General features: G+C 48.6%; 1 protein-coding gene across 3 annotated transcripts; it reads left to right on the forward strand.

Annotated features, from left to right (window-relative positions):
* Positions 1–1,337: 1,337 nt before the first annotated feature.
* On the forward strand, positions 1,338–19,983 carry FLCN (folliculin). 3 transcript variants are annotated; one of them, XM_050966568.1, is made up of 12 exons: positions 1,338–1,586; positions 4,316–4,589; positions 5,397–5,543; positions 7,321–7,542; positions 8,746–8,906; positions 9,751–9,842; positions 10,618–10,811; positions 13,716–13,829; positions 14,463–14,586; positions 15,973–16,104; positions 17,391–17,496; positions 18,409–19,983. In XM_050966568.1, exons 2-12 carry the CDS (start codon positions 4,341–4,343, stop codon positions 18,608–18,610), a joined length of 1,743 nt encoding a protein of 580 aa, XP_050822525.1. In that variant the 5' UTR covers positions 1,338–1,586; positions 4,316–4,340; the 3' UTR covers positions 18,611–19,983. The 3 variants fall into 3 exon arrangements, with proteins under 3 accessions (XP_050822525.1, XP_050822526.1, XP_050822527.1); XM_050966569.1 differs by having other exon boundaries at positions 1,570–1,582; positions 4,311–4,589; XM_050966570.1 differs by lacking the exon at positions 1,338–1,586 and adding an exon at positions 1,625–1,699 and having other exon boundaries at positions 4,311–4,589.
* Positions 19,984–20,058: the final 75 nt, after the last annotated feature.

Below are 20,058 nucleotides of genomic sequence, written 5' to 3' on the forward strand. Positions count from 1 at the left end.
CCTTCCAGTAGTATCATAGCTTGAAGGGGCATGGGTATCTTGCAGTGCAGTGGCTTTCAATGGTCTGAATGATAAGAACACATCTCTGGAATGTACAGTGATTCTGTTCCCCAGCAGCAGCCATAAAAACAGAACTGAATTGGGTAGAATCTCATAGACAGCATTAGAACAGCTGTGTCTTATACAAAAATCCAGATCTCAGTAGCATCTCTCTCTGTCGCATTGATGGCATGCAAGATAATTTTCCTTTCAGCCCCATGCAGCTGGTGTGGCTGGCCCTGGGGACCACCTGAGCTGTGGTCCTGGGGGTGGTGAGAGCAACTGCAGCTTGGCAGCTCCCAGCAGTGGTCCCCAGGTAGTCCCTGGCAGTTGGGGCCACACAGCAGTGGTCCTGGGGGCTTCCGGAGTAGCTGCTGCTACTGGCCCATCTCCCTGCCTCCGAGCAGCAGCCCCCTGCGATTCCCCCTAAGCAGCAGTTGTCCTGTGGGCGGCTGGAGCAGCTGCTTCTCGGCATCCCCCGCAGCAGTCCTGGGGCGTCCCCTGGCAGCAGGGGCTGTGCTGGTCCTAGTGCCACTCCCTGCCCCCAGCAGTGGTCCAGGGGGCTGCCAGAGCAGCTGCTGCTCAGCAGCTCCTGGCAGTGGGTGCTACTGCCCCCCTTACCTCAAGCAGTGGCCCCCCAGGGTGCCCATCCAAGCAGCAGCCCCCTGGCTCCCCTCCAGCAGCGGTCCCCCAAGATTAAGTCAGGGTATTTATAGTATAAGCCATAGACAGGTCCCTGGCTTTTACTAAAAATACCCATGACTAAAGGGTAGCCTTAATGATGGGAAATCAACTTGAAATACTTCTTCCATTTATAGTAACCTGTAACATTCAAAACATTAACCAGGTATCATGTTAGTCTATAAGCAGCCACAGGACTCTCTGTCACATGGGAACTAGGAGTCTCTAGATTTTTACCAATCAAATTGCATGCACCCACCTTGCTCCAGCATTGCACCCAGATGGACCTGCACAGCGCCGCCACCCGGGCAACCCTGGGACTGGCCCCGCCCCGAGCCCCGCCCTGCGCTGCGCAGCCCCACCCACACGCACGAGTTGTGTACCACAGGCCAGCCCTGGCGGAATGTACCATCTCCCTGCTGCTGTGGGGCGGCGCTACCTAAGAGCCCGAGCCCAAGCCCAGCCCGGCTGTTGCTCCCTCACCCCAGCCCGGTCCTTGGCTGGCTCAGCCCTGGTCTTCGCTCTGCCGCGCCCCGGGCTCACAATCGCACCCCCCGGCTGAAAGAAATGGTTCAGCCCACTGCCAGAGATGGCCTCGGACTGAACCTCTGACATGGGGGGATGGGGGGAGTAGAAGGGTCCGGCTGGAAACACTGGAGCAGGAGGGAGACCGAGAAGCGCTACAGTCTGTCTGCCCGCCCCGCTCCCCCTGCCGCCCCTGCTTCCCGCCGGGCGAGCGCGCGTGGTGCAGCCCAGGCAGCGGATCGCTCCCCCTGCCGCGGGAAGGGTGTTGGTTCGGGCCGTCAGTCAGTGTCAGGCGCCCTGAGGCACGGGACGGGAGGGGTCTCGGGGGAGCCGCCGGGTGAGTGTCCAGCCCCAGCCTCTCGCTGCGGGGGGTGTCTCCGGCCGGAGCCTCCTCACCGGCGCCGCGGGGAGGGAGTTGAGTCCGGTCCGGTCCTAGCGGGGAGGGTTAGGCCAGGTCTCTGTGGGGGGGGCAGGTGTCCCTGTGTGTGTGGGAGGGGGGAGTTAGGCCAGGTCTCTGTGGGGGGGGCAGGTGTCCCTGGGGGGGTGGAGTTAGGCCAGGTCTCGGGGGGGGGGCAGGTGTCCCTGTGTGTGTGTGGGGGGGGGGGAGTTAGGCCAGGTCTCTGCGGGGGGAGGCAGGTGTCCCTGGGGGGGGTTAGGCCAGGTCTCTGTGGGGGGGGGCAGGTGTCCCTGGGGGGGTTAGGCCAGGTCTGTGCGGGGGGGGGCGGTGTCCCTGTTGGGGGGGGGGTTAGGCCAGGTCTCTGTGGGGGGGGCAGGTGTCCCGGGGGGGTTAGACCAGGTCTCTGGGGGGGGCAGGTGTCCCTGTGTGTGTGTGTGGGGGGGGGTTAGGCCAGGTCTCTGCGGGGGTGCAGGTGTCCCTGTGGGGGGGGAGTTAGGCCAGGTCTCTGCGGGGGGGGCAGGTGTCCCTGTGGGGGGGGGTTAGGCCAGGTCCTAGCGGGGGCAGATGGGGTCAGGCAGGTCTGGGAGGGAGGGAAGACCCCCCCATGGGGTAGGTCAGGCCAGGTCCCAGCAGGGGCCAGGGAAGTGCCCCCATGTGGGGAGTTGGGGGTCAGGCTAGGCATGGCCGGCTTTAGGCCGATTCAGCCGATTCCCCGGAATCGGGCCCCACGCCTAAGAGGGCCCCGCGCGTTAAGCGCCTTTTAAATGTTTTTTGCTTACCCCAGCTGCGGTCTGCTCCGGGGTCTTCCAGAGCCCCGCTCCCCTGACCAAAGTACCGGCAGGAGCGCGGCTGCCCCGCAGCCTGGCTCTCCCAGCTGGAGCCCCGGCCAGAGCTCCGCAAGCCCCGTAGCCCCGCTCTCCTGGCTGGAGCCCCGGCCGGAGCAGGGCAAGCCGCCCTGCAACCCCGCTCTCCCGGCCGGAACGGGGCAAGCCGCCCTGCAACCCCGCTCTCCCGGCCGGAACGGGGCAAGCCGCCCTGCAACCCCACTATCTCGGCCGGAGCCCCGGCTGGAGCGGGGCGAGCCCCGCCGCGGCCCCTGCTAGAGCCCCGGCCAGAGCGTGGCAACCGCGCTCTCCCGGCCGGAGCACAAGCCCTACCTGCTGCCCTGCTCTCCTGGCTGGAGCTCTGGGCCCTTTCAATAGCCCCCAAAGCTCTGGGATAGCCGGGGGCTCCATGGGCTATTTAAAGGGCCGGGGCTCCAGCTGCCTCTGCCACCTCGTCCTTTAAATAGCCACCGGAGGCCCCCCCCCCGCCCCCATGTATTCTCCAGGGCTCCCACGGCTATTTAAAAGGTCCACAGGGGTTAGAAGCAGGGGAGCCCCAGGCCCTTTAAATAACCCCCAGAGCCCTGGGATAGCGGGAGCCTTGGGTGCTTTTTAAAGGGCGAGGGCTCTAGCTGCCTTTGCTGCACTCCCTGCCCTGTTCACACCAGCCCTGCCCCCCCTGCCTGCAGCCAGCTCTGCACCCCATGCCCGCAGCCAGCCCCTGCCAAACCCCCTGCCCTGTCTCCAGCCAACCGCTGCCACACACCTCTGTGGCCCTGCTCAAAGCCAGACAGCCCCACACACAGCCCTGCCCGCACCAGCCCTGCACACCCTGCCTGCCCTACCCACACCCAGCTCCACACCCCCTGCCCTGTCTCCAGCAAATCCCTGCTGCACCCCCCTGCCTGAAGCCAGCCAGTTCCGTACTCCTCTGTCTCCAGCCCTCTCAACCCCTGCTGCATCCCACTGCGGCCCTGCCTGAAGCCAGCCCCCCCCCCACACTTCCCTGTCTCCGGCCAGCCCTGCACCCTTGCCCTGCCTGCAGCTAGACCCTACCTCCAGTCAGCCCCTGCCCTGCCTCCAACCAGCCTCATGTCCACTGCTGCCCTGCAGTTCCCAGGGCAGTAACCCTGCACACCTGCTTCAATGAGGGGGGCAGGAAGCAGCTGGGACCCACACATGTGCACACCTGCAGGGAGTGGCAGGGACCCACAGATATGAAATGGCGGTCATTAATAAGCAATCAACAGCATATATGATGCAATGTGCATAATATATAATTGTATTATTTATATAGTTATGGAAAGTAAATAATACATGGAAGAAACAAAAGGCTTTTTTTTTTTTTTAGTCATCCCTGCCAGGGCCCCGCTGAAAATGTTCGAATTGGGCCCCGCACTTCCTAAAGCCGGCCCTGGGGCTAGGGGACAGGTGCCCCATGAGTAGCCCAGACTGGCTCCCGGGACAGAGAAGTTGGGTGCTGGCGGGGGAGGGGGACTGATCTCCTTTCTCATCCTTAGAAGTGTCCCTGCAGGTCCAGGCTGAGGCAGGGGCAGCATGGGGAAGCCCCCCTGGGTTGGACCCTGCACTGCTTTGGCCTTGCCCTGCCCAGGCCTGAGAATCCTGCACTAGACTCGCCCACTTGCCTAGAGAGAAAAGGACCTAGCTGAGATCTGTGACTTGTAGCCTGCATGACCCCTTCGGAAGTGACCTGGCCACAGAGCTGAACCTGACTCCAAGCTTCTCCGGAGGGGAAAGATCCAGGCTGGTGCTGATTGGAATGGAGGGATATTTTGGTTTCTGTTTATTATACTGATATTGGGTCCTTCCTCCCTCACCTGCAGGAGAGCTGAGGAGCCAGCTAAGCTATCACTATGAACGCCATTGTTGCCCTCTGTCATTTCTGTGAGCTCCATGGCCCTCGCACCCTCTTTTGTACAGAGGTGCTGCATTCACCACTTCCTCAGGGCGCCGGGAATGGAGACAGCCCTGGGCAAAGTGAGCAGGCAGAAGACGAAGAAGGCGGCATTCAGATGAGCAGCAGGATCCGCTCACACAGCCCAGCAGAAGGTGCTAGTGCTGACTCTAGTAGTCCAGGGCCAAAGAAGTCAGATATGTGTGAGGTGTGTATATGAACATCCTGTGTCTTTTGCTGAACTAATGGGCTTTGGGATTATTAGTGAAGGGCATGTTATTGTTTGGGAGAAAAAATAGTGCACGGAAAATGGCTTATACTTGCACAGTGCCAGTAACAACAAAGGATCCCGAAACCCTTATAAACTCTAGATTAGATTAGAATTGTTTTGCACACCACTGACGTGCAGCCATCTGTGTAGTTAAAGCCTGACCATCAATTAACAGCAGCAACACTTAACGCAAAAGTATAAAACAGAAAATGGAAAAAATTCTGTATCCAGTTAAAATTGTAGGGAAAATGTATTCACCTGTGTGTCTGTCCGTTCCCATCGGTGCTCTTCCACTTAACTGTTGGTACCTTTTTTATTAAGCTATTGCTAGTGTGCTTTGTGTCTCTCAAGTGGTGACAGGTTTCACTTTGTCAGTGGATTCACAGTTGCTTCCACCATCAGCTGAATTTGGCCAGTTGTGTAGCCAGCGTCAAATACAAAATCCAGCGAGGGAGTTAGTTATGAAAGAGGCTGTAGGAGAGAGAGGATGATTTGGTGGTTAGGACTTGGGAGACCTGGATTCAAGTCCCTGCTGTGCCACAGACTTCCTGACCATGAATGAGTCACTCAGCCTCTCAGTGCCTCAGTTCTCCGTCTGTAAATACTTTCCTATCTCCCGGGGTGTTGTGAGGATACCTATGCTGAAGATTTAGTCATTCAGGTGCTGTGGTAATGGGGCTACATATAGGTACATTAGATCATTGTGTCCTACTTTAATATATGATTTTCCTTTTCTGTGGTCAGGGTTGCCGCTCTCTTGCAGCAGGACACCCTGGATATGTCAGCCATGACACAGAGACATCAATCAAATATGTCAGCCACCAGCACCCAAACCATCCTCAGCTGTTCAGCATTGTGCGTCAGGCCTGTGTCCGCAGCCTGAGTTGTGAGGTAAGTGATATGAAATGCAGGAAGAAAATCTGTGTATAGACGTGTATGCTGTTTCTGATCTAAGACTCTGCTTCACTGATGTCAGCCCCTCCACAGCCATAGGAAGGGGTTGGAGATGGAAGGCAAGGCAAGACACTGGGTCTCAGTATTTGGCAGGAATTTTTAAAGGTGATTGCAAAAGAAAAAATACTTGACCCTGCCCTTTTTGATGCATAAAGAAGGCCTGAAAGGTTTTTTTATATAAAGTTTTAGTCATTTCAGAGCTTTGATGAATTAATTTTTAATGTTCATCATCTGATCACCTCGAATGCTCTCTAGCATAAGTGTTTTAGCATACATGTTAACTAATGTTCCACCTTTATATCTAGCTGTGACACTTCTGAGTACATTTCTCAAACCTGAAGAAGAGCTCTATATAATTCAGCGTCACCAACCGGTTGATCACAATCTCCTTCCTTAGAGGTTATTAAGGTCTGGCTTGACAAAGCCCTGGTTGGGATGATTTAGTTGGGGATTGGTCCTGCTTTGAGCAGGGGGTTGGACTAGATGACCTCCTGAGGTCCCTTCCAACCCTGATATTCTATGACTGGGAAATCCTCTAGGATTGACCAGTCGATTGCGATCTCCGGTGGCGTAAAGTGGTTGCCGCTAAGGCAGACTCCCTGCCAACCCTGGCCCCATGCCACTCTCGGAAGCGGCCAGTGCAGCCCTGCGGCTGAGGGGAGCAGGGGTCTCCCTTTGCACCCCTGCCCCAGCTCTAACTCCCCCCGAGCCAGCACCCTATATCCCCTCCTGCACCCCAACACTCTCCCCCAGCCCGGAGCCTCCTCCTGCACCCAAACTCCTAGACCTTGCACCCCTCACCGCCTCCTGTCCCTCAAACCATTCCCCCAGTGTCAGCCCAGATCCCCCTCCCACACTGCAGACCCCTCAGCCCCAGCCCAGAGCCTGCACCCCCTCCTGAATCCCAACCCCGTGCCCCAGCCCAGTGAAAGTGAGTGAGGGTAGTGGAGAGTGAGCGATGGGGTGTGTGTGGAGTGAGTGGGGTGGGGCTTTGGGGAAGGGGCGGGGCCACAGGGAAAGGGCAGAGTAGGTTCTGGGTTGCCCTAAGATTCAAAAGGTGATCTTAGGCATAAAAAGGTTGGTGTAGTTTAAAGGTTTATCTCTTTCACCAACAGAAGTTGGTCCAGTAAGAGAGATTACCTCACCCATTTTGTCCCTCCATCTTCTGATCTGTTACTGGAGAGAACCTTTGCTAATTTTGGGATGCCTGCTCTTCACCTGAAGCAAAGGCACTTGTGAGCTCAGAGCTGTGTTTTCGCTTTCTTGTATTTGCCTCTATTTATCTTACTTATTTATTTCCAAAATAAGCCACCTCCGTGGTAGTGTTGCAGGTTGTTGCTCAGTATCGGTAAATGTTGTTTTTGACCTTTGTGGACCGATAACTTACAGCCTCTTACAAAAGGAGGGAAAACCTTACAGAAGTTGAGATTGCCCCAGCTCATGCATCCATTTAATCAATTTTGTTGTAGCAGAATATAGCGGCATTCTTAAGTTCCAGTTAACCTGAAGGTTGTGCCAGGTACATGGGGCAGCAGCGGAGATGTTTGGCTCCATCTATCAGACCTTGTATGTTGGGTGGCACTCCTGAAAGGGCTGCCCATGCCTCAGCAGGCAATACCCTAACAAGTGGAAAGCTTTGCTTGAAGAGCTCAACGTAATTTCAGTTAAGTGATGTGCTGAGCCAATGTGTTCTGTCATGTCTGTTTCCCACCAGGTCTGCCCAGGACGTGAAGGCCCTATCTTCTTTGGGGATGAGCAGCATGGCTTTGTGTTCAGCCACACCTTCTTCATCAAAGACAGCCTGGCGCGTGGCTTCCAGCGCTGGTACAGCATCATCACTATTATGATGGACCGGATCTATCTCATCAACTCCTGGCCTTTCCTGCTGGGGAAGATCCGAGGCATCATTGATGAGCTTCAGGGAAAAGCACTCAAAGTGAGTCTGCTCGAGGGAGAACACAAATACAGGTCAGAGAAAGAAGGTTAAGTGGGATGGGCGTGTTCAACAGGTTGGGAGAGAACTAAAGAGTAATGTACGCAGCTAGAGCTGTAAGGGAAACTTGTGTGTCGATGCTGGGATTAAGGGGCACATAGGGATGGACCCATGCTTAGGATGCCTCAGAAGGGAAGTCAGACGACATCTCCATCCCATCTCTTTTGTTGCCTATAAGAAGGAGTTGAACTGCAAGGGAGAGAGGGGAATTGTGGTATACCTCCAAGCTCTGCCCACAAAATAAACTCGCCCCATGTGAGACATTGGAATAAGGGCCACTCATGGTAGATTGGGCAGATGTTCAAATTATGATTGTGCAGCACTCAAATTCCTCTCAGTTCCTTCTTGGTGGAGCTTAACTATAGAGGCTCTGCTAGGTTTCTTGGGCTTGGCTGCTTCCAGATTGGGACAGGCAAAATAGCTCCCAAATGCCACCCACTTGTGGCACCAAAGCGTGGTGTCTCCCACAGGAAATTGGGCAGATCTGTTCTTAAATTTCTCACATGAGGGATGAAATAATGTAAATGTTAATGTTAACTGTCATCGCTGAGTATCTGAGATAACACCTCTTGGAAATGAATGGGGCAGTTCACACCCGTCAGAACTATAGTAAATTTTCTAAATCACTTGGGTGCTTTAGGCTCCCCAATCCAACTTTCAAAAGTGCCTAAGTCCCATTGGAAATCAGTGGGACAAGGTGCTTTTGAAAATTGTACCCCCAGTCACTGCATACTTAGACGTTTCTGCTTCCGTTACATTCTGTTTTGAGGTTTCTTCACAACCATAAATGGTAGAGACTTACTTTTTATTTTTTTTCCATTTGTTTCTTTCTTTTAAAGCTGAGATTCTGGAGAATAAGATAGCAGCTTGAGAGAGGTGCCAGTGTGGCAAACTGCCATATACCAGCCCAGTCAAGCCTTGTCTGTAATAATGTCATTCTTCCTCTCTTTTCTGGATCTAAAGGGAAATTTTTCATTTTGTCCATCCTTCTGGTGGGAAAAGACTTTCCAGCTTGATTCTGTAGCTGATGGGAAAAGGGGGTTTATTCCACGTTAACAAGGTGCATCTGCCTAGTTGTTCCACTGTGTCATATTTACTTAAATGTCTTTTCTGTTGTCCTCTAACTGTCTTTATTTTGTAACTTAGGTGTTTGAGGCTGAGCAGTATGGGTGCCCGCAGCGAGCCCAGCGCATGAATACAGCCTTCACCCCCTTTCTGCACCAGAGGAATGGTAATGCAGCCCGTTCCCTGACATCGCTGACCAACGATGACAACCTGTGGGCATGTCTACACACTTCCTTTGCTTGGTAATGTCCTCTGTGTCTCTGGGGCCTATACCACCTATTGAAATAACGGAGACATTTCCCAGCATCCTATAATAGTGGGGACATGGAGTGAGCATCTAAGTTGTTGGTATTCCAGTACTATGTGGGGCTTTATCCCAAGAGTTAGCAGGGACTGGGCATGTTGATGCAGCAGTCTTCTTGGTCCCTTGCTTTTCCTATCGTTCTACAGCAGACATTCTGGCTGACTCAGGAGCAGCACTGACGGACTGCAGTGGGAATCATGTTTATCAGCCTCTCTGATCTAGAGGGAGAGGCTCTGCAAAGCATCAGACAAAAGTGGAAGGAGGAAATAGAGCTCTTCTTTCCCACCCCACCCCGCACCTAACTTGTGACAATAGTAACTCTGTTGTGTTGAACAGTCTGACTCTGCCATGCCCTGGTACCTTGTGCTATGCAGTATAAGATGTTTTACCCTCCCAAATGGATGTGCGTTAGTGGAATTTCACAGTATGCTATGCCAGTGCCAGACTCGGACTCCTCTGGAGAGATGCCATGGAGAGTGGTGTACTCCTGGAGATGTGATGGGTTTGGGTTTTTTAGGAGGGGTATAATAGTATGTTAGTGCAGCATACCAGCCTTTCTTTCCAATGCCCTTGGGTGCTGCAGTCCATTGTGAAAAGTTTTTTAGTAGTTACAACATGGGGAATTGAAGGAAAGCTCAAATGAACCACATCTCAGTGGTAGCCTGATTCTTGGTAAGCTTACTCTGCCAGGTTTCATGCTGACAGCTCTGCCCCCATCAAGCAGGCTTGATGAATGCTGATTTTTTTTTTTCCCCCTCCCCTGTCACTTTTCACTTCTCCAGGCTTTTGAAAGCCTGTGGCAGCCGACTCACAGAGAAGCTTCTGGAGGGAGCTCCCACAGAGGACACCCTAGTTCAGATGGAAAAGCTTGCAGGTGAGTCTCCAAGCTTCTAGAGCAGGGAGAGCATTTCAGAATGCTTTGGATGGGAAAACTGTGAACATCTGCTCATTGCGTCCACAGCATAAGTACTATTTGCCTCTGTCATCCTGTGATACAACTTGCCTAATGACTCATGTCCTCCCATGTGGAAAGAAATCTGATGTGAAAATAAGACCTGTGGAGGTTTAATGTCTCCCTGTGTGCATTCATTATTTGCATATTGGCCTCATATTACCATGATATCTGTACCTTTTAGCTGGGATGTACCTAATAATGTGTCTGACTGGCAAAGAGAAGTTACTATTGCATGACATGAGGCTTTCCTCTTTCTTGCTAGTTCACAAGCTTCCTAAATATCTAGAAACATGGATTTCCCACACTGAATTAGTTCATCAGTCCATCTACTCAAATATCTGCATAGCCCGCTTCAAGGAGCGGCTGGTCCCTTCAAAGGAAGGATACAGAAAGCTCCATAGGGTATTTGGCCAATTGTGCAGTGTTCTGTCTGGGGCAAACACCAAAGAGTCAGGAAGTAAGTTGTCATTTTATGCTCTGAAGCATGAGTTTTGATTACTTATTACCTTAGTTTGCATAATAAGCTGCAAATACTACTATCATGAAAAGGCCCACCCATTTCTCCCCTCCCTCCCAAAATTGGCCACAGCGAGTCAAGTGTGAAACAATACTAGACGATGTTCAGAAGTTGAGCTCTGGGGCAGTTGTTGTATCTGGAGGGAACATAACAAATGATCTTTCTCTTCTCTTGGAGATCTGAAAGAAGAGTCAGAAGGCTGGGATGGCTCAGAGGGAGAAGAAGAGAAGCCTTCTGCCCAGCCAGATGTTGTGGAAGGGCGGGAGCTAACTAAATGCCCAACGGACACATCTCTGGTGTCAGATTGCAGCAGCTGGAATGTAGCTTCCAGAAGGCTGTCTGTCTTCCGGTCCCTCAGGCACATGAGACAGGTAGGAAAGGAGGACTGGAGTATTTGGCTGGGTGCTTTCTGACCTATGCACCGGCAAAGCCTTTATTCAGAAGAGAATGGCTACTTACTGCCATGTTTTGTTTTTTACACGCACACCATTTTCTTCTGGGATCTAAACTCAGTTTTTCTTTCCTGGTACCTGTTTTATCTACCTCTAAATGTCAGCAATGCTGCTCAGAGAGGAGTCAGCAAAGAACTTGTAAACCATCTGGCATCTGAAGCATGGGGGGTTGTCACGATTATAAGGTGAACTGCATCTCTAACTCCTCTTGGTGTGAGGGCGCCCGTTCTAGGTCTCCAGCATCTAGCTGTCACTTGTCTTTCAGGGAGGAATTGCGCTATTCTCTCAGAGATCAGGCCCTGAGTTGCAGTCCCCTATGTGTCAGGTATGATTTACCCAGCAGGTCTGATTTATGTCCAGCCCTGCACTTCTATGCCCTCTGAGAGCCATGGCAGTGGTTTAATACAGTGACAAACCAACCTCTTTAGAGCAGAGTATTCTTTAGTTAAAACAAAAACATTTAAGAGAAAATTTCCCCTGAAAAATTATAAAGCAGACTGTAGGCATGTCTAGCTTTTCCCTCAGGCTTCCCAGAATCTGGGAAAGCCTGATTTCTTTAGATCCCCCGCCCCCCGAGTCTCTGTCTGTCAGCCTCTCTCCCTGAGAGAGGCTCTTGAATGTTTTAGACTGTTTGTCTCAAGCCTCCCAGCCTGGCAAGACAAGGCTCATAACTCGTTGGGGACAGGATCCTCGAAACTCACAGCTTGCCCCTTTGTCTTCCAGGCATGTGCTTAGTGCATCTTGTCTAGGACTATCATGGGGCTTTCCTGTTTGTGCTGCCACAGCCCCCGCTTAAGTTAGATCAATACATTTGTAGAAGAAATTCTAATAACTCTCCATAGTTGTACAGAAACTTTAGTTCACTGATCAGGTCACTTACAATGGTATGAATATTGTTTGTAGATTAACACAGCTCTTTTCACCTGTCAAAGTTGGCAAACGGGGCATTGGTAACGGGGGTTAGGCATTTTCATCCCCGGACCAGTAGTATGAACACAGCACAGGTCAGTAGTGATTGAAAGTTGTTGTCAAGTATTGGCAGTTTGGCCTGTAGGAAGTGTTAAGTCTCAGTCCTGCTCCAAATGAGCAAGTGTCTGTCTTGCCCAAACTACCAGCACAGTTGGCATGGATTGGCCCACTCGTTGGCAGCCTCAGCTGAGAGACCAAGGAGTGTGTGAATGGCCCTGAGAACTGAGCTGTTCTCTTACCTGTGGTTAGAACTGAATTTCATCCTAGGTTGTGGTCAGGAATGTTGGCAGGGAAGTATGTGCTACTGTGCTTGCTCTGAGATAGAGGGCTGAAGTCATGCTGTGATGATTGGGCCTGTAAATTGACCCTAACTGTGAGTGCAACAGTAAAAAGTGAGTGAAAGTTTTTGTAAAATGTCGCAATAACCTATAACACCAAATGTTGATGGGAAAAGGGGCAAAAGGGAGACTCAGTCCAAATCAAAAGGCCTACTGATATAATTCAAGGACTGTCTTAAAATGTGCCTGGCAAAGTGTGGAAGCAGAAATCAATGGACCAAAATTGGGGTGTCAGAAATTAGTCCTAACAGATGAACAAAATAACGAGGGGATTGGCTGTTCCACCCATTGCTTTTTGGGGGCTCTTAAAAAGAAAGATGTTTGGGGGAGATTCGCAGAAGGAAAAAGCTGTCTGACAACAACCGCTGCAGTCAGTTTTACCAGCATGGCTGCCACTGTCTCCTGAGATCCCCGGATCTACTGTAGCACCATTGGGCCATCGGTGTTCTGATCCCAAAAGATCTGACCAGAGTGCGCCAGGGAGAGGAACGCAGATGCCATCATCACTTCCACTGGCTCTAGCTGACTCCCAAACACCCCCTGCGTATGAGACTGTCTCCCTTCACTCCTTGTGTTCCCCTTTTCCTTCCTTGTCTCATTTCTTTTGCATTCTGTTTAATAAAAGCCCGGCTAAGACTGCAATACTGCTATCAGCCTGTGACCAGAAAGGCAAATAGAAGCAATGCCCCAAACTGTCCGATGCTGGTACCAGTTTTCCAGGTCTCCCAAGTGGCTGATAAGACTGTGTGCTGTACCTGTTGTTTTCCAGCAGTGAGATTGCAAGTGAAAGTCAGCACCAGAGGCTGAAGCTGCATTTTCTATTTGTGGTGTTCGCTTCTTTCCCCTTTTGTGTGGGTTTCTCTTGTTTTGACTTCTAGGAAACAAAATAAAACTTTGACAACAGCAATAACAACTCCTCCAGCCCATTTCAACTAACTCCCCCCTGCAAAAGAAAGTATTAAAAATGGTGATAACTATCTAAAAGACTGTCAAACAAGGGTTTTTTTCCTTCTAAAGGCTCTTTGCAGTGAAAGAGCGAGAACAATGGATATTGTTTAAAATAAAGCCTTACTTAACACTTTACATTTCACGTCCTTTAACTGTTTTCCTTCTGTTCTGTATCTTTAATGAAGGTTAAAAATTACTTTTAATCATGTGTTTGGTATGCATTAAGCAGGCGGAGGTCTCTGTATACCAAACCCTGAACCTTGTTTCCAGCTGTTTAATGTTGGACAGAGACAGGGTCATATTAACACCTCTTTGAGCCCATATATTCCATCTAAATTAATACAAGAGCCCCACCGGGCTGTCAGTCTAGCATCTTTCACCGACACTAAAATACATATTTAGACTTGTGCTGTATGCAGTAGACTTAATGGTAATAGTTCACTAGCATTTCCAATATGTAATCAATAACATGGCTGGAAGGCTGCTTTGCAGACATCCTTGTGATGGACTAAAATAGTGAAGGAGAGTAGTAGAATATCCAAGTAAACTCAAGATTAACTTGTTTCAGGTCCTGGGGGCATCAGCTTTCCGCATGCTGGCATGGCACGTATTAATGGGGAACCAGGTCATCTGGAAAGCACGAGATGCAGATCTCATCCAGTCTGCCTTTGACATCCTACGGGTAAGAACTTGTTTCTTCATCTCCCTGTTGCATCTTCTTCCATAGTTGTTTAACAGTTTAGCCCCTCAAATTTACCTGCCTCTTAAAATATAATCTGGTGCAGAATGTGCTCCAAATTCTTATAGCGTTTAAAACAAAAATTGCTGTTTTGTTACCAAAACTTTAAATTAAAAAAACCCAGCACCTCTATTGTTTATGTAGGGCCTGTAGTAATTAGTGTCTTGCTATTGTGTAACAACCAGCAGCAAGAGAACTGATCTGTTTGAAATAATCACGCTTCTTCTGAGCAGTGAAGAAAACATCACCGAGTAGAACTGAAAAAGAGGGTACTGCTACCTCTCTTATTCCAAAGGTTTCTAGGAGACTTTTCCCCTTTGAAGGCTCCATATTGCAGCCCTTAAGCCTCTAAGCCAAGGAGGGCTGGGAGTGGTTCCCTGCTCAGCCTCGTATTGTCCGAAGGGAGTCTTTCAAGCCAAGTGAGATACTTCCATCTCCCAGAGTCAGCGCAAGCTGCCTTAGCAGCCCTCCGAGATGCCACCGGCCTGACAAGTGAGACAGAAACTTGGACGTGAATCTGGGCCCATATCTATTTAGTTCTAAAGCTTCTCTTGCCATGTTTGTTTCCTTCTGCAGACCATGCTGCCTGTAGGCTGTGTTCGGATTATCCCCTACAGTGACCACTATGAAGAGGCATATCGGTGTAACTTTCTGGGGCTCAGCCCCCATGTGCATATCCCACCCCACATACTGTCATCTGGTAAGAGCCTGCTCCTGAACTAGCTCCTCTCCCTGTTGTCTATGTTAAAATACCTTGTGAAGGCAAAAAGTTGTCAACTAAAGCCCAGCATCCTTGAATGAACTAGAACCAGTGCCCCTTTGTGATGTTTTCCAAGTGACCTTACCCGATCTATTGCTGAGGGACATTGCATGATCATTGCTTGCAGTGGGCTCAATGACTAGAAATCCCAGTTCCTGGTTAATAAGAGGCTAATACTGCTGTATATGGACCAAACACTGCAGCCTGTCAGAGTAGCACTCAGTTTATATGCACACACACAAATCTGTGACAAGCTGCTGTGTGTGGTGGGTTTGTGTGAGAGATTAACCTAAAGGTGTTTTAAACTTTGCCCTTTGTCAGCCTTTCTGAATGGGGATCCTAAACAAATACAGCAACAGTATGGGTCCAATCCAATTCCCACTCAAGTCAAATGGAGTCTTTCCATTGGCTTCAATGGAAGTTCGATCAGAGCCTTAGTGAGCAAAAGGTTTAAAAGACAGAGAACATCGTAGATGTTAGTCAGTAAAGTCTTGGCCAGAGCTGGTTGTTGTTTTTTACTATAAATTAATTCCTTTTACAGCAAGGGTGCAGGTGGTTGCTATTATATTTCCAAGATTTATTAAAGTTAACATCAGAAAGCCAGAGATCTCCCCAGCCAACTCTTTTAGGACTCTTAGGTGCAAGTTATCTGGACCTGCTGATTTTAAAAATGCTTACCTAAGTAGATGTTTAACATCCTCCTTTGTTACTAATGGACAGGAAGGTATTTTATCATCCCCTTATGATGCAATTATATCATCCTGCTTCTTTCCAAATACAAAACAGAAATATATATTGAATGCTTCTGCCTTTTTTGCATCATTAACAATTTTACCATTTCTGTGTAGTAATGTTATGCCATTGAAAGGATTTCTTTTGTTCCTAATATAGTTTAAAAACTTCTTCTTATTGTCTTTAGCCCTGCCAGCCATATTTCCCCTCAATGTCTTTAGCTTTTTTACATTTCATAATTTCTAATTTATATTGATTGCCATCTAGATTACTTTTTTTTGATTTGTTATATTTCAAATTGCTGGTTCACTGATGAAGTGAAGGCAAATGGGCTTTTAGCCAAAGTTGTCCTCTTTCTTAAATGTGGAATCATGATTTTTTGGCCATCTAATACATTCTTCTCAAAGAACTCCCAATTTTCATTCACATTTTTTTGCAGTCTAAACTTTTCCTCATGATTAGTTTTGCTCACAATTTCCTTCCACTTTGGAGAAATTAGCCCTTCTGAAGCACAGAGTATATATATTTTGATATATTATTTTTCATATAGATTGTTGGTTTTAATGTGCTGGGGGGGTTATCATCACTCTCTAGAATTTGCTGTCATTGTGGAAGTCCGCACTGCCACCCGGTGCAGCCTCTACCCGGTCTTGTTTGATGATGAGCAGCCCCTCAGCAAGTACGAGTTTGTGGTCACCAGTGGCAGCCCTGTGGCAGCAGACCGAGGTGGGTGCTTTGGAAAGGTGGAACTCTGTCAGGAGAGGCCTAGGCCACTGTGGCTGGAATAGAATCTCTATCTGTAGCTGTTAGCATTCTTTCATCAGCATTTGGCTGTGTGGGCTTATTCTTGTGGTCTGGCTGCTAATAAAGTTTGTATGCAAGGCCATGTCGGTACACAAATATGGTCTTAGAGAACTTGATTTTCTCTAGATAAGCAGGCTGTTGAAATGCTGTTTATTATATAGGATTTGCCATACTAGCTCAGCAGGTTGTTTAATCTTCTTCAGAGAAGAGGAAGAACCTTCTATAACTCACCTGGCCTACAATAATGTATCTAGGGAGATACTTTCCTGATCCATGATGAACAGTCTGTGCTGTGAAACATGTCATTTCCCTTAACTCATGCAAGTGTAGTCTAATCTGCTAGTCAGCCAGATAACGATAAAATTATCTAACTCCAGTGTCTGATACTAACTTCCTGTGACTGTGAACGACAAGGACTAAATTCAGCTTTACCTGGTTTTTAAAAAAGTGCCTGATACTCCCATGCTGAGAATTTAATTTTACCTACAAACTACTCTTTCCAAGTGGGCCTGTCATTTGGACTGGGTGTGACCCAAAGGCACTTTTGTAGACCGTGCATTCAGTATTTTCAGAGCAATCCTTTTTTAATTTAGAAGAGCTGTTTTCGTAGGCTCTAAGTAGGCACATGATTGATCCCCTCTCTCCTCTCACACTCCTTTAAGGATTTGGGTGTAAGAGAGCTAAAACAGGGATTCCTCAACAGCACTGCAGAAGACCTTACTGCGTTCCAGAAGCTGCTGCAAGTCCCCAGCTATGGCTGGAGGATCCTACTAGCACGTGTACAGTTCCATACGGCTTCTTTCAGAACATTGGTTCTATTGTGGAAGGCAAGGGAGCAGCTGAGGGCTGTTATCTTTCCTCTTGTAATACCCATGAATTTCCTCTTGGCCCAAGAAGGGATTTGGGTTGATTAGTCATCTAAGAACCCTGCCTTCACTTAGACGAGCTTTGCTGCCGTTGTTCAATGCTCTGGCTCTGTTCAGAGGGAGTTTATTCCTTTAATGCACTGAATCAGAGCAGTGGTGAAAAGTGCATGCAGATTAATGCTCTGGAACTAGTGTTGAAAGGGGCCAGAGGCATTCTGTGCCCCTGAGCTGTAGTCCACTGAGCCTTAGACAAGCATAGGCATCCCATGTTAACGGTTGGTAAAGGCATTAAAAGTGGACGATCTGTTGTTCCTCTTGTGACCCTTCTCCCTGTGCTTGCAGTTGGCCCTACCATCTTGAACAAGATTGAAGCTGCTCTGACTAACCAGAATCTTTCTGTAGACGTTGTGGATCAGTGCCTTGTCTGCCTGAAGGAGGAGTGGATGAAGTAAGAGGCAACTGCTTTGTTTCTGTGAAACAGCTTTAGATATTTGTTAGTGTAATCCCATCAAGATATTCCAAAGGGTTTTCCAGAGACACTGGTGGGATAACCAACTTGCATGTTCATCACTTTATACAGGACCAGTTCGTAGCCAGTTGACCTTCGACGTTAGTTATGAGCCCCACTCTCTGGAGAGCAGTATGATCTGGGCACAGAATTGGGAGCTAGGGAGCCCTAGTTCTAATCCTAGCTTTGATACTAACTCCCTCAGTGGCCTTGGGCAAGTCTCTTTTAACCTCTGTGCCTCAGTCTCCCCAATTGTGATGCTGGTCTACAAGACCAATCTTGCTTACCTCCCCAAAGTGTCAGGATTCAAGAGCTGTCTCCATCTTCAAAGCTCTTTGCAAATGTATATTGGGCTCTGAATGTCCACTAAGATCTACAGCAGGTAACTGTGCTAAACAGATAACATGGTGTTGTGCCTTCACATGCAGCGCCTGTGGACAAGTGGTTACAGTGGAAGATGGAACAATTGGGAGAAATAATTCATGGCCCTAGTGTGGTTTTAGCATAACTTGAAAGCTAGGAGGGAGTTGGATGTGCACATTCAGTGGGAGGCTGTTCCTAGTGTGCAGGATGGCGTGGAGGAAGGCATAAAGGAAAACGGGAAAGGGAAAATTCAGAATTGTTAAATATTATCAGGGCTGGAAGTGGCTAATAATTATGTCCAATTCCCTTTTCCAAACCTCTGAGCATAAGAGGAGCTCCTTTGGGATTTTCCTTTTGATGCTTCATTAGCATCTTGTTGCACAGAATCATTGGGTACAAAAGAGAAACTTGCAGTGCTGCCTATGCCTGTATCTGAAACATAATGTGTACTAATGCATCGCCTGTGACAGGATTTTTTTGTTTCTGCAGTAAAGTGAAGGTCCTCTTTAAATTCACCAAAGTAGACAGTCGACCCAAGGAGGACACTCAAAAACTGCTCAGCATTCTGGGGGCGGCTGAGGAAGACAATGTCAAGCTCCTCAAGTTCTGGATGACTGGCCTGAGCAAGACGTACAAGTCGCACCTGATGTCAACGGTCCGCAGCCCAACCTCTTTGGAGTCTCGGAACTAACCGGGAATGCCTGGCCTCACTTGCTGCCTTCGAATACCTGCAGGGAACCGAGAGGTTTTTGAGCCTTCAGCATGCACATCATGTGAATAGTGAAACACCACTGAACCTCGTACTGCCCTCAGGTTAACTCTAAGAGTTCTAGTTTTAGGCTTTTGAATTGCTGTGAGACTGTGCTCCTAAGAGTGCATGTAATTAATGCTGCTCTCTGCCTCCAGATAGGGCTCTGGACTCCAGCTCCACTCTGAACCTAGCCTGCAAACTGAAGTCTAATTCAGTGTAACTCAAGCAACCAGAGTAAACCAGTCAGTGGCCTTGTGCCAGCCTTATCACTAATGGGGTGACAGTAGAACTCCTGCAGCTCTGGATTTTATCTTGGATGTTGCCATAAATAGATGTCTTGATGTTTGGGACTGCAGAGAGACAAAAACAATTTGGACATAATATCACTGTAGGTCCCACCTAATATCTCCATAGATTAGAGGAGCAAAGAAGCAACAAAAATCTTAGGTGTGTGACTGAGGTTACTACATCTGAACCGCAGTTATGGAACACTCCTATCATTACTTTCTAAAACCACTTCGTGCTCAGTAGATTTGGCTGGATCTGAAGAACTTCATGACTTATGCTACAACAGAGAATTGCAGAGGACTCTTATTTATGTTGGTCCACGTTCTTAATAGCCTAACTTTAAAACCACGCTTTAGGTTTGGTCCAGAAATCTGCTACTGTCCAAAATTGTAAGTGACACAAGGGTTGTCTCAAAGCGCACACTGAATGATGATGTGTAGGCAAAGTTCCGTTTATTTTTTGCTTAAGGATGTAAGATTTCAAGCACAGAGGGTACTTTATCCTGGACAAGCGCTTCTTACCTTTCTCCTCCCCTCAGAAGTGCTCCACTGCTCTCTGTATTCTAACGTTCCAGGTAGTGTGTGGTTAAGCAGGAAACAGCCAGTTTACAGAATCTCCCTCGCTGTGAAAGCCTGAAGTAGCGAGTTTGAAGTCTAATACCATGGCAAGGAGAGCATGCACAAGAAGAGCAGCATCATCTGTGCATCTTTTAGCTACTGACTTTGGCTCTTAGTGAACATCTTACTGTAAAGGAATTACTGTATTTCTAATTTTATCCTAGGGTATTGTTGGAAATCTTGACAGGACTAGAGACTTTAAAAATAAAAAAGGCAAAGAAAGTGTGTTGTAATTCCATTGAACCAATGTGTTTGCATTTTAACAAGAACCAGATCTGGTATTCAAACCCATCTGCAGGTTCTGTTTTTATGTATATTTAGTACCCGGGTATTTTTGTCAATAACATCTGTAAAAATGGCAACAAGCATTAAAACTCAATAAGAGCTATTTTTGTAAAATGGAGAGAACCTGATTTGTCTTGATGTTTAAGTATTTTAAAACTGGATTGGACATAAGAGCAGCAATTTAACCATGGGACTTCT

This window comes from Gopherus flavomarginatus, chromosome 9, assembly GCF_025201925.1.
Source record: "Gopherus flavomarginatus isolate rGopFla2 chromosome 9, rGopFla2.mat.asm, whole genome shotgun sequence".
Classification (NCBI taxonomy): domain Eukaryota; kingdom Metazoa; phylum Chordata; order Testudines; family Testudinidae; genus Gopherus; species Gopherus flavomarginatus.